The sequence below is a fragment of the Sciurus carolinensis genome, chromosome 9 (assembly GCF_902686445.1).
Source record: "Sciurus carolinensis chromosome 9, mSciCar1.2, whole genome shotgun sequence".
Classification (NCBI taxonomy): domain Eukaryota; kingdom Metazoa; phylum Chordata; class Mammalia; order Rodentia; family Sciuridae; genus Sciurus; species Sciurus carolinensis.
In genome coordinates, this window is record NC_062221.1 from 133,234,251 (window position 1) to 133,247,548 (window position 13,298).

Below are 13,298 nucleotides of genomic sequence, written 5' to 3' on the forward strand. Positions count from 1 at the left end.
CCTCGGAAGCCTCGCCTCCCGGACCAGGCGGTGGTGACGCCGGAGCCGGCCGAGCGCGCCGAGGCCCCGCCCCAGGCCCCGCCCCCGGACGAGGACCCGCCCTCCGCCGCATCCCCACGCGCCGAGGGCCCACCTCCCGGCCCGCCCCGCCCCGCGCGGCCCCGCCCCGCCCCGCGCGGCCCCGCCCCTCCCCGGCCCCGCCCCCGGAGCCGCGGCCGCTGGGCTCGGGCACGGCGCTTGCTCGGCGCTCCGGGTCCTCGCCGCGCCGCAGCCCCCGCCCGCGCTCTCCCGCAGCCGGAGAGGCTCCGCCACGCCGCACGTGGGCGCGCCCGCCGACCAGGGCCGCCGCCGCAGGTAAGTCGTGCCCGCGCCCTGCCGGGCGTTCACGCCCTCGGCCGCCGGGCGTCCCCTCCCTGCCGGCCCGCGGGCGGCGAGGCGGCGCGGGCGTCCTTCCCCCGGTGCCGAAGGTTCGGGCGGCGCCGAGGGGCGGTCCCGGGGTGCAGGTGGCTCCCGGACGCGCGCTGCTGCAGTGCGGAGATGCCCTCCGAGGCTGCGCGTGGGCGTGGGGCGCCGGCCTGACACGCCGTGGGCGACCTGGGAGGGTCCCCGCCCGGTCCCGGGCCGCGGCGGTGGAGGATGCGCAGGCACGCCCTCGCCGGGCCGGGCGCGGGTCAGGTCCGGCCGCTGGAGGTCAGGTGGGGCACCCCCCGCGCAGCCCTCCGCTGGCGGAGGAGCTCTGCCTTTGTTTGCGGGTGCGGTCCCAATTGGGGGGGAGGCTGGGGACTCAGACCTTTAAGAACTGAGGGCTTTTCTGTTAGGAAACACCCGCCACCACCACCACGTCCCCAGGACTGTCCCCAGGAGAAGGGATCCAGCCGCAGTGCGCGCGCTTTGCCGGCCTGGCCTTGCGTCCTGCAGAATTCTTGGCTACGGGTATCCTGGGGATCCCTTAGGTCCTTCAAGAGCAGCTGCTGACAACACTGTCACCCACAGGTGTTGCCCTCACCTGGAGACAGCAGCCCTACATGTGGGGAAATCTTTATAGGTTTTTTTTTTTTTTTTTTTTGGGTGGGGGGTTAAAGTGTTGGACAGCCTCAACCTCAAAGCCTACTTCTACTAGGTGTCTAATTTTTTCAGTACAATTACCACTCAGAAACACCAAATTCAAAATCATGTGTCTTCAAGTTGATTAGGCCAACTGGCTGTGCGTGTGTGTGGCCTAGATCAAGGGTTGTTCCTATCTGTGGATAAATCTTGCTCATGGAATGGTGGTATTTGTTATTTTCACTCTGTTTTCTTCTTTTCAGCCAACTTGTTCCTCCTTGTACCGTATTTACAATGAACTTCTTTGGGATCTAGCAGATGGTTTTTCACTTGAACTTGTTTTTCTAAGAAGTTAAGAATGGGTAAGGTAGAGGTATCCTACTGACATTTTCAGTTTTAAGGTTAACATATCTGGTCAGACACACTTAATTGTATGATTATTCCTTTGTGTGTATAATTATTTGTAGCAAACTATCAAATTTCTCACAAGAGGTATCCAGGATAGATTGCAAGATCTAACCAAAAAAAGCTATTTAAGGACTGAACTAGTCCTTCTTGCCCTAGCATAACATAGCATCTCACTGACCTGAGCTGGAATCCTGGTTCGGCCAGCTACTAGCTGAGTGGCCTAGGGAATTTTCTGAATGGTCTGATTCCCAGTATCCTCATCTTGGAACTGATAGTACTCAGGGGACTCCTGTGTATTGTGTGAGATAAGTGCATACATAAATAGTGTATGTACCAAGCTCACACAGAGGACTGGTGTAGTATCATAGTATCAAATGTCCCGTATTTTGAAATAAAGGAGCTTGCTCAAATGAGTATTTTAAAACTTCGCATTGTGCTGTTACACCAAATAGTACTTTCTTCACATGGGTGACTGTAGCATTGGACTGCTTCAGTCACCTGTGCTTGCCTGGCTCACGCTCTCTTTGCCACGAGCAGTGTGCCCCTTTGCCAGCTCACCTACTAAACACTCACTATATCACTGATGCAACTCTTCCTGGTACCGCGGGCCGCCCATACCTGTGGACCTTGGGCACTCCTGTCCTGGTAGTAGGGCTTCCTCTTCTTGCCTGCAGCTGATACTTCAGCCTACTCTCTGTCACTGTGTATGCACATTAAGTTGAAATTATGCACTTAGAGATTTCCTTTTTTATTAGGCTTTGAACCTTAAGACTAGGAACCCTGTAATCTTCAGGTTTCTTTCCTCAGTGCTTAGATGTTTAGTTGAGTAAACAGATTGTGCATGGAGTAGTGCAGTGCTTAGTTAGACTGGATTCCAGGCCAGGAAATTTCTTGGGAGGAAAAAAAAAAAAAAAAGCTATGGACTATTTGGATATACAACTTCTCAGTCTTTTCTTGGCAAAATAAACAAACTACCACCTCTCTTTGCCATCTTTTCCTTAATATTTTCAAACAGTATAAAGGAGTATATTTCAGAAAAAGGAACAAGACAAGTCTTCCCAAGAATGATTTTGCTTTGGGGGTATATATGTGTAGTACAGTATATTTTTGCCAAGGGGGCACAGCATGTGCAAAGACCTTACAGAATGTGGTGAGAAGAAAAGTCGGTGCAGCCTTGTAGGTAGTGGAGGGAGGAATTTGAATTTTTTTAATAAACTTAGTAGGAAGAGTTTTAAACATGGCAGTGATATTTTTTAATATATATTTTAAGATTCCTTGAAGTGTGAAATATATTGGAGCGGGACAAGGATGTGAGAGAGCCATTAGGAACCCTCTGCAAACCACGTGGGGCAGGAGGCTTGCTCTGCATTGAAGTGGGATGGAGAGCCATTGGGTCAACAGTGTTTTCTAAGGAAACCCACAGGTCTTGGATGTGGCAAAGGAAGAGTCCAGAATGACAGAAGGTCCTATGGACGCAGGTGGTGCCACTTTCTGAGAAGAGGAAGACTGGAAGAAGCTTGCAGGGTGAATAGAATTCAGAGTTTAGTTTTTATAGCAGAGTTATTGAGTATAACTTAAAGATGACAGAGTTCAGTCATTCAAGGTGGATTTTAGTGAATTCACAGAGTTGCATAGCTATCATCATGGTCCATATTTCTACCGCTCAATGGTGGTCACTCTGCTTCTGCCCACCCTTGGTGACCACTGACCCTGCCATCTCTGCGGGATTGCCCACTCTGGGCGCTTCACGTGTTGGAGTTGTACAGCATGTGGCTTTCTCCATGAGCTGTTTTCAGGAGTCACTCGCTGTAGCCTGTGTCAGCACTTAGTTTGCATTGCCTGGTCGCATCCCGCCGTGGGCAACAGCGCTGTTCTTGGGTGCTTTGTTCTTATGTTCCATGCTTTTTCAGTGCTGTGGATCTAACCTAGGGCCTCAGGGACACAAGGCCAGGACTCTACCACTGAGCTACCTCCCCAGTGCACATCCTAATGTTTTATTTTTTCTCACCTGATCTTGTAGAATATTTCCAGTCTCCTAGTGTCACGGGAGAGGATCCCAGGTGCTCCATAGACCATTCAGCTTAAGAGCTTGTCCTTAGGTCTTATGAATGCCCTGTGATGGGAGGGGCCGTCTGCACTGAGACTCGGCACCTGGCAACGATATATAGTTTAGTAGTTTTGCAAGTTTCACTCCTAGAATGAATGTTATCAATTAGGTGGAACCTGGCCTCCTCCTCTCTGCTGTGTGCATTTGTCTCCCTCAGAGTCCAGGAGGCTGGAATTACTGCTTTTATTTACCCTAGTTCCCAGCCCAGAAGCCTTGCTAAATATTTGAACTGCATTGCCAAGTGCGTCTGCACAGCAGTGTTTGTGGACACGTGTCATCGTGGCTCCGCGCTGGGAAGGGTTTGTGTCCCTGAACAGATCCTTCATTTGTTTATTCCTTGATTCACTTTTAGATACTTTCCGTACTGTGAGAATGTAAGATGGATCCAGAGGAGCAGGAGTTATTAAATGATTACAGATACAGAAATTATTCCTCAGTGATTGAAAAGGCTTTAAGAAATTTCGAGTCCTCGAGTGAATGGGCAGATCTCATATCTTCGCTTGGCAAACTCAACAAGGTACGTGGGGTGGGTACTGTTTCGATTGCTTGGAGGTGGGGACACAATTGCCTTTTTTATTATTTATTGCAAGGAATTTGTGATGACTCTAACAGACAATACAGAAAAAAAAACCCCAGCTCTGTCCCTCAGAGTTACCCACTGCCAGTTACCCAGGTGTTTGCCTCCTAGCCCTTGCTGAGCCTGATACTAGAGTGTTGATGAAGTCGAACAGTCTTTTTCTCAACAGTATTTATGTCTGCACAAAATAAAATTTAAAATTTTATTTTAAATAAAATTTATTCAAAGATTGCTCTTTATGTACTACCCAGCATTTTTCTACCCTTTCTTCTTTGGTTTACTTTTTTGACCCTTTTACTCCTGACTGGTAACTCCTAGAAGAACAAAGGATGAAATAAACATGAAGTCTGCCCCAAACTAGTGTAGGTGCACGTGTGTATGTGCTCATGTGTGTGTATGTTTGGATGACAGCAAGGGGTGACGGCTGGGGGGACCCAAACTGGTCAGGTGGGGGCTTGGCCTTGAGCTCTTTCGCAGCCTATAGAGGGACCATGGAATTTTCCTGACCTGCCTAGAGGTCAATGACAGAGGAGCCCCTAAGCACTCAGATGACTTGCGTGGCATGTAGGTAGAGAATACCTGGGCTCCCTGTGGCTGTCTGGCCAGGACTTGGTGTGGAACCCGAGTGCCAGCTGAGCATCGGGAGACTCCCAGCTCTGCTCTGCAGGTCTGAATGCCCCAGGTCAGGCAGGCCAGGGAGCTCTTAGCAAGCCTCGCTGGCGAGGAAGGAGGTGTGTGCGAAGATCGGGAGCAGGTTGAGCCTGGGTGCTGCCTGCGTAGCAGTCCAGCCCTGATGCTGAAACTCGCTGTCACCCTGGGTGGAGATGGGTGGTTATCACAGCTGGTCTCCCGCAAGGCACCTTTACGGCACGTAAGTGTCACGGCCGGATGCTGGCTGGCGCGGACAAGCATCGCTCCTAAGGTCTTCCCGCAAGGCAGGAGAGGAGAGCCTAAGCTTCCTGCAGTCACCAGCTGCACATGAGCCGTTCTCAGGCCAGGGCAGTGATCTCGGGCCGGGCTGGAGGAGGTCTCTGCACTAGCGGGAGGGAGAAGCGCAAGTGGGGTGGAGTGTGCTCCAGTCTGCGTCTTCACATTTCGCTACCTTAGCACGTGGCTCACCTGCAGGCTGAGGAGAGTAGGGGGTAGTGTTTATTATTTCTTTTTTCTTTTCTTTTCTTTTTCTTTTTTTTTTAATAAGAAAAGGATTCTCTCTTCTGCCTTGGTTACAACTGATCAAAATCTTTAATCTTGAAATTTATTCTTTTCAACAACTTAACAGGGGCATGACTGACCTACTGGTGTTAGTACGAGAGTTTTATTACAAAGTAAAAGGGTTGGGCATGGTGATACACATCTGTAATCCCACTGACTCAGGAAGCTGAGGCAGGATGATCACAAGTCCCAAGCCAACCTGGACAATTTAATGAGTCCCTGTCTCAAAACAAAACATTAAAAGGGCTGGGGATATAGCTCCGTGGTAGAGTCCCTCTCAGTTTAATCTCCAATACTGCAAAAAATAAATAAAATTTTAAAATTTATTTTCTTTACAAAATAAGAGAAAGAACTGAGGAAAAAAGAGGGGCACGTGTCACCCATGCCTTTGTTTTAGCCTGAATTTCCCTTTTGCTCTAGCCTCCTCTCCAACCCACTAACCCATCCATCCCATCCTCCCAAGCCCATCTGGTGACTTCTCTTTTTTTTGCAGACTGCATTTTGATTTATTGTACACAAATCAGGGTACACCACTTTGTTTCTATGGTTTTGCACAATGTAGATTCACACCATCCGTGTAATCATACATGTACACGGGGTAATGATGTCTGTCTCAGTCCACCATTTTTCATACCCTGCCTCCCTCTCATTTCCCTCTATGTAATCTAATTCGTCCGTTCTTCTCTCACCCCCCATCCTCCCACCCCAATATATCATTATCCACTTATGAGGGAAAACATCCGGCCTTTGGTTTTTTAGGATTGGCTTATTTCACTTAGCATGATGTTCTCCAATCCATCCATTTATCTACAAATGCCATAATATTATTATTCTTTATGGCTGAATAATATTCCATTGTGTATGTACACCACAGTTTCTTTATCCATTCATCTGTTGAAGGGCATCTAGGTTGGTTCCACAATCTAGCTATTGTGAATTGAGCTGCTATAAACATCGATGTAGCTGTGTCACTGTAGTATGCTAATTTTAAGTCCTTTGGGTATAAACTGAGGAGTGGGATAACTGGGTCAAAAGGTGAGTCCATTCCAAGTGTTCTGAGGATTCTCCACACTGCTTTCCAGAGTGGCTGCACCAATTTGCAACTCCACCAGCAATGTAAAAGTGTGCCTTTTTCACCACATCCATACCAACATCTATTATTGTTTGTGTTCTTCATTCTAATTGGAGTAAGATGAAATCTTAGAGTTGTTTTAATTTGCATTTCTCTAATTACTAGAGCTGTTGAACACTTTTTCATATATTAATCACCTGTGTGTCTTCTTCTGTAAAGTGTCTGTTCAATTCCTTGACCCATATATTGATTGGATTCTTTGTATTTTTGGTATAAAGTTTTATAAGTTCTTTTTAAATTTTGGAGATAGGTGCTCTATCTGAAGTGCGTGTGAAAAAGATTTTCTCCTGCTTCGTCGGCTCTCTATTCACATTATTGATTGTATCCTTTGCTGAGAAAAAGCTTTTTAGTTTGAGTTCATCCCATTTATTGATTCTTGCTTTGATTTCTTGTGCTTTGGGAATCTTGTTAAGGAAGTCTGATTCTAAGCCAATATGGTGAAGATTTGGACCTACTTTGTCTTCTGTTCGGTACAGAGTCTGTGGTCTAATTCCTAAGTCCTTGAGAACTAATAAGTGAATTCAGCAAAGTAGCAGGATATAAAATCAATACGCATAAATCTAATGCATTTCTATTCTTAAGTGATGAATCCTCTGAAAGAGAAATTAGGAAAACCACTCCATTCACAATAGCCTCAAAAAAAAAAAAATTGGGGAATCAATCTTAACAAAAGAGGTGAAAGATCTCTACAAAGAAAACTGCAGAGCACTAAGGAAAAAAATTGAAGAAAACCTTAGAAGATGGAAAGATCTCCCATGATCTTGGATAGGTAGAATTAATACTGTCCAAATGGCCATTCTACCAAAGGTGCTATACAGATTCAATGCAATTCCAATTAAAATCCCAATGATATTCCTCGTAGAAATAGAGAAAGCAATCATGAACTTCATCTGGAAGAAAAAGAGACCTCGAATAGCCAAAACAATCCTGAGCAGGAAAAGTGAATCAGGAAGTATCACATTACCAGACCTTAAACTATACTACAGAGCAATAGTAACAAAAATGACATGGTGTTGGCACCAAAATAGACAGGCAGACCAATGGTACAGGATAGAAGACACAGAGACAAACCCACATAAATACAGTCACCTCGTACTAGACAGCAGAGTCAAAAACATACAATGGAGAAAAGATAGCCTGTTCAACAAATGGTGCTGGCAAAACTGGAAATCCATATGCAGTAAAATGAAATTAAACCTCTCTCACCCTGCCCAAAAGTCAACTCAAAGTGGATCTTTTTTTCTCAATTGAGATAAATCCACATAACATAAAATTCACCACATCCATTTTAAGACATAGCAGTTGTGTGACTTCTAGTTCATTTGCCCTGTGGGCACTACTGTTCAGTTCTGAAACAGCTTCATCTCCCTCGGGAGACCCTTGCTCATCAGTCTTCCCCACCCTCCCTTTCCCCTGCCCAGCTACGAGCAACCACTGGCCTCCTTCCATCTCTGTGGACTGTTGCTGAGAACCGAGTCGTACAGGCAGCCCTTTGTGTCTCCATATTGCACTTGGCGTAACCTTCTCAAGGTTTATCCGTAGGGCGGCATCTGCCAGAATTGGCTTTTGTGAGGCTGACCTCCCATTGTCTTGCCCTCCCTTCAGCTGATTGACATCTAGGTCTCCACCTCGTGGCTGCGAATATGCTGTGACTACATGTGGACAGGTGTTTGAACACCAGGCTTCAGTTCTTGAGTGGGCGTGAGGTTGCTGGGTCTAGGGGCCCACGTGTAACTCCCCAAGGAAACTCTAAGCTGTCTTTCTCAGCGGCTGTACCATTTTATCCCCTACCATCACCACGGAGGGTCTGATTTCGCCTCACTTCACTACCACTCATTTTCAGTTTTTATTTCATAATAACCTTTCTAAAGCGTGTGAAGCGATGCCTCATTGTGGGTATGATTTGCTTTTTCCTAGTGACTACTAATCTTGGGCATGTCATGTGTTCATTGGCTATTTGTATACCTTTCCAAGAAATCTCATTCAAGTACCTGGCCCATTTTGATGGTATTTGTAGTTTTTTTTTTTTTTTTTTTTTTTTTTTTTTTTTTGGTATTTGTAGTTCTTTATGTATTTTGGATAGTAGTTCTTTATTTTTAATCAATTTTTAACATTTCTGATTAATTACAAATGACAGTAAAATGATTAGTTACTCATGACAACACATGGTTGTATGTGGTGTAGTCACACAGGTCATGTAGTCACATATGCATGTAAAGTAATAACATCTGATTCATCTACTCTGCTTCCTACTCCCACACCCCCTCCCCTCCCTTCACTCCCCTCTGCCTAAAGTACCCGTATTCTTCCCTAACCCTGCAACCTTATTATGAATTAGCGTCTGCATCAGAGAAAATATCCAGCCTTTGGTTCTTTGGGATTGGCTTATTTTGCTTAGCATGATAGTCTCTGACTCCATCCGTTTACCTGCAAATGATGAGGCCATTTTTGGATGTATGATTTGCAAATGTTTTTTCCCATTCTTTAGGTTGTCATTTAAAATTTTCTGATATGGTCCTTCGATGTGCATAAGTTTTTAATTTGGGGTGCTGGGGCTGTAGCTCAGTGGAAGAGCGCTTGCCTAGCATGTGTGAGACACTGGTTTTGATCCTCAGCACCACACAAGAATCAGTAAATGAAGGTGTGGTGTCCATCTACAACTAATAATATTTTTTTAAAGTTTTTGATGTCCAAATTAACTATTTTTTCCTTGAGCTTTTGGTGTTCTGTGTGAGGAATGGCTACCAAATCTAACACCGTGAGCATTGCCCCGTGCTCTCTGCTAAGAGCTTTCTTGGCTTTAGCTCTTATGTGTAGGTCTTTGACCCCTTTCGAGAAGGTTTCTGTGCATGAGGGGTGGGGTCCAGCCCATCCTCTGCCTCTGGAGACCCAGCCGTGCCTGCGCTAGTTGTTCTTTTCCCGTTGAATGGTGTGGGAACCCGGTTGATGACCAACTACTGAAGCTTGTGGTTTGGGGGTTTGTTTTTGTTTGTATTTATTTATTTATGTGCTGGGGATGGAACCCGGGGCCTTGGGCAGACTAAGCATGTGCTCCATCACTGAGCTACACCCAAGGCCCTGGGCAGGTGTCTGAGTCTCTCTGGGCTCTCTGTCCTCCTGATAGAAGATGTGACCACAATGCTGTCTTCATTCAGTCCACAAATGTCAGGTTAGCCAACACAGAGCGGCCCAGTTCAGGGCATGTCGTGTGTGTAATCGACTCAACCCTCAAGTCCCAGGAGAGCGGGAACTCGGGATGCCTGTCTGTCACCACGTGACGCAGCTAATGTGCATGCGGAGGGCAGACTCTGATTTCCTGTTCCTGCCACATTCCCAGAGCCCGGGACCACGGTGGGTGCTGTGTACTTCCGTGTTGCGGGATGGGCAGCATTTTGCTCTGCCCCATGGGGGCATTTGGAAGTGCTTGACGCCTGAGTGTGGCCTGTGGTGAGCATCATTTTCCTTTCTTATCCCAACAAAGAGAGAATGACCCCGCCAGGTGTGAGCCAAGCCCCTAACCAAACACCACAGCAGAGCAAAGCGGCGGCCCACAGGTGCAGCCAGGCACAGCCCCGGCTGCAGGAGTTTAACGGGGCCCCTCTGAGTGGCCTCCTTTCCATCCACACCCGTCTGCAGCCAGACAGGGTTTTGCAGAATAGGTGTGCGCAGGCTCATATTCTCCCTGCCCGCCACAGTAGGGCCACGTGCACCTCTCAACGCCTTGCCCTCCTCAGGCGCACTCACTGACTTGAACACCTTTTACAGTATTGTGCTGGTTAAAAGTTCTAAATGACAACTTTTTGTTGTGGTTTTGACTCCCACTGTCTCATCTTGGCTGTGCTTCTTGTTTGTCACTGTAATTAGGCAACGAGTTACACGAGCCACCCTGAAGGTTTTTGCAGGCATCAGAGGGACAAGGGTGGCACTATCTGGTCTGCCTCACTGTGCCCACGGTGGCTCACATCCGTGGGCGCTCACTTGTGCCAAGAGCTCGGGGCCTTAGCTTTGTTGTGTAAGCCTTGCGACACGCCTTGACCTCAGGCCTAGTCTGAGCAGACTGCAGGGCCACAGCCAGAGGGGAGGCAGCCTGGCCCTGGGCGCGTGGTCTTTTTTTCTTTCTTTTTTATTTTTTGGTACCAGGGGATTGAACCCAGGGACACTCAACCACTGAGCCACATCCCCAGTTCTTTTTTATATTTATTTAGAGACAGGGTCTCACTGAGTTGCTTAGGGCCTCACGAAGTTGCTCAGACTGGCTCTGAACTCACGATCCTGCCTCAGCCTCCCAAGCTGCTGGGATTATAGGCGTGCGTCACTGCACCTGGCTCAACCTGTGGTCCTTTTTTTTTTTGTCTTTAATTTTTTATTTATTCTAATGAGTTGTACATAACAACAGAATGCACTTACACATCTTGATAGATCCTACATAGAGCGTGATCTTTCATTTTTCTGATTATACATATTACAGGATCACTCGGGTCATGCAGTCATACATGTACTTGGGGTAGTAATGTCTGTTTCACTCTGCTGTCATTCCTTTCCCGTACCCTTTCCCTCCCTTCACTCCCCTCTACCTATAAAGTAACTGTTCTTCCCTGTCCACCCCCCATTGTGAATTAGCATCTGCATATCAGCAAAAACATTCGGCCTTTGGTTTTTTTGGGTTTGGTTTATCACTTAGCATGATATTCTCTAACTCCATCCATTTACCAGCAAATGCCAGTATTTCATTCTTCTTTAAAGCCGAGTAGTATTCTGTATTATGTATTTTCCACATTTTCTTTATCCTTTCATCTGTTGAAGGGCATCTAGGTTGGTTCCATAGCTTAGCTGTTGTGAATTGAGCTGCTACAGACATCGATGTGACTCTGTCACTGTAATATGTTGATTTTAAGTCCTTTGGGTATAAACCGAGGAGTGGGCTAGCTGGGTCAAGTGGTGGCTCCATTCCAAGTGTTCTGAGGAATCTCCACACTGCTTTCCGTAATGGTCGCACCAGTTTGCAGTCCCACCAGCAGTGTGTGAGTGTGCCTCTCCCCCACGTCCTCACCAATGCTTAGTGCTGCTCGTATTCTTGCTCGTCACCGTTCTGACTGGAGTGAGGTCAACCTGTGGTCTCGAGCAGGGTTCCCAGGCTTTCGCACATCAGTGTCTGTAAAGCTCGTGTTGACCACTGCGTCCCTGTGCGAGGGCTGCTGGCACACAGGGCCACGCCCCAAGTGGCTTCAACCACAGAAATGTACTGTCTCACCCTCCAGGGGGCCAGAGTCAAATCAGTGTCAACAGAGCTGGTCCTTCTGAGGGCCGTCAGAATCTGCTCCAGGCCTCCCTGCGTCTGCTGGTTGTTGACAGTCTCCAGAGTTCCTTAACTGGTGGGCACATGATCCTGATCTCTGCCTGGGTTCTCCCTCTGTGCGTGTCCGTCCAAGTTTCTGTTCTTTCTAAGGACTCTGCCTCTTGGCTGCCCAGGACCCTGACTCCTTCACCCAAAGCAGGTGGGTACAGCCATTAGCCCCACGTTTCCAGTGACTGTCGGCCCACTTGCCCAATGTCACGTAGCTCCTAGTGGCAATGGGTTGACGTATGTCTTCCAAAAGGGGCGTGTTGTAGTCCTGACCCCTGGCATGTAACTTCATTTGGAAATAGGGTCTTTACAGAGACAGCCAAGCTAAATGGGTCATTAGGGTGTGGCGGTGATCCGGTCTGACCGGTGTCCTCGTAAGAAGGGGAACTTGGACAGATCTGCACTGAGGGAGAGCACCAGGAGAAGACCCGGGCAGGGATCAGGACGAGGCCCCACCAGCCAGGGACCCTGGAGACCAACAGCTACCAGCAGACACCAGGGCGGCCCTCAGAAGGACCGGCTCTCTTGGCACTGATTTCTGACTCTGGCCTCCAGGAATGCCAGACAGTACATTTCTGTGGTTGAAGCCACTCGGTGTGTGGCACTGTGTGCCAGCAGCCCTCGCACAGGGACGCAGTGGTCAAACCAAGACACGCGTGCCCTGAACACGGAGCCCCTGCCCCCATGGAGCGGGAGGCTTCATTGGCAGGACACAAACAGGTGAGGTGGGTGCTGAATGCCAAGAAGAAAATACTCCTGGGCTCTGGGGGGTGAGGACAGCCAGCCGGTAACATGACATTGAGCAGCCCTGAGTGCAGCGAGCAGCCTGGCAGGAAGGCCATCTGGGGCACAGGCCTAAGTCCAAGGCCCAGCAGGGGACAGGCGTGGCTGGAGTGGATGAGAGTGGCAGGAGATGAGGGAGGAGGGCAGCGGGCCGGGTCTCAGCGGGGCTATATTCTGGAGTGGGGCAGGGGGAGGGGAAGCCACCGAGCTTCCTTCCTGGGAGGATCTGAGCAAGGAGACCTTTCCTGTTAAGAGAATCCCTCTGGCTGCCACCGAGCACAGGAGGCCGGGTGGAGGTGGGCACCAGGAGCCTGAGAGCAGTCACTGGCTAGGGGTCTGGAGGCACAGGAGCGGGCAGGGGTCATGGTGACTAGTTGTTACTGCTTCTCTGAGACTTACAGCTTCTGTATCCGGCTGGACCTGGTGGGAGCTGATGTGCATGGAGACTCTCCTAAGGCTTTAGTGTGCTGAGATTTCTTGGATTTATGAATGTGCACAGAAATGCAATGGGTTATGATAGCATTGAATTAATAAAAGCTGTTAGAATGCAGATGCCAGCCATACTGTGGGTTTGGTCAAGGTGCTCTTTAGGAGGGTGACTGTGGAGCGTACACATTCAGAAGAGCAGACGCTCCTTGCCCAGCCCTTTTTACTAATAGAAAACTGGGCATGAGAAGCCTTCCTTTTTCCA

The 13,298-nt window shown here is 48.4% G+C and overlaps 1 protein-coding gene across 3 annotated transcripts in view; it reads left to right on the forward strand.

The window, feature by feature from the left end:
• The first annotated feature begins 214 nt into the window (after positions 1–214).
• The window catches only part of Dop1b (DOP1 leucine zipper like protein B), a 112,803-nt gene continuing 99,719 nt past the window's right edge, over positions 215–13,298 (forward strand). For all 3 annotated transcript variants that reach the window (XR_007110173.1, XM_047563824.1, XM_047563825.1), the window contains exons 1-2: positions 215–354; positions 3,912–4,076. Coding sequence is in view for 2 of the 3 variants with exons in the window: in XM_047563824.1 (XP_047419780.1) it covers positions 3,939–4,076 (138 nt within the window). In the remaining variant the exon portion in view is untranslated. The remainder of the gene's footprint in view (positions 355–3,911; positions 4,077–13,298) is intronic.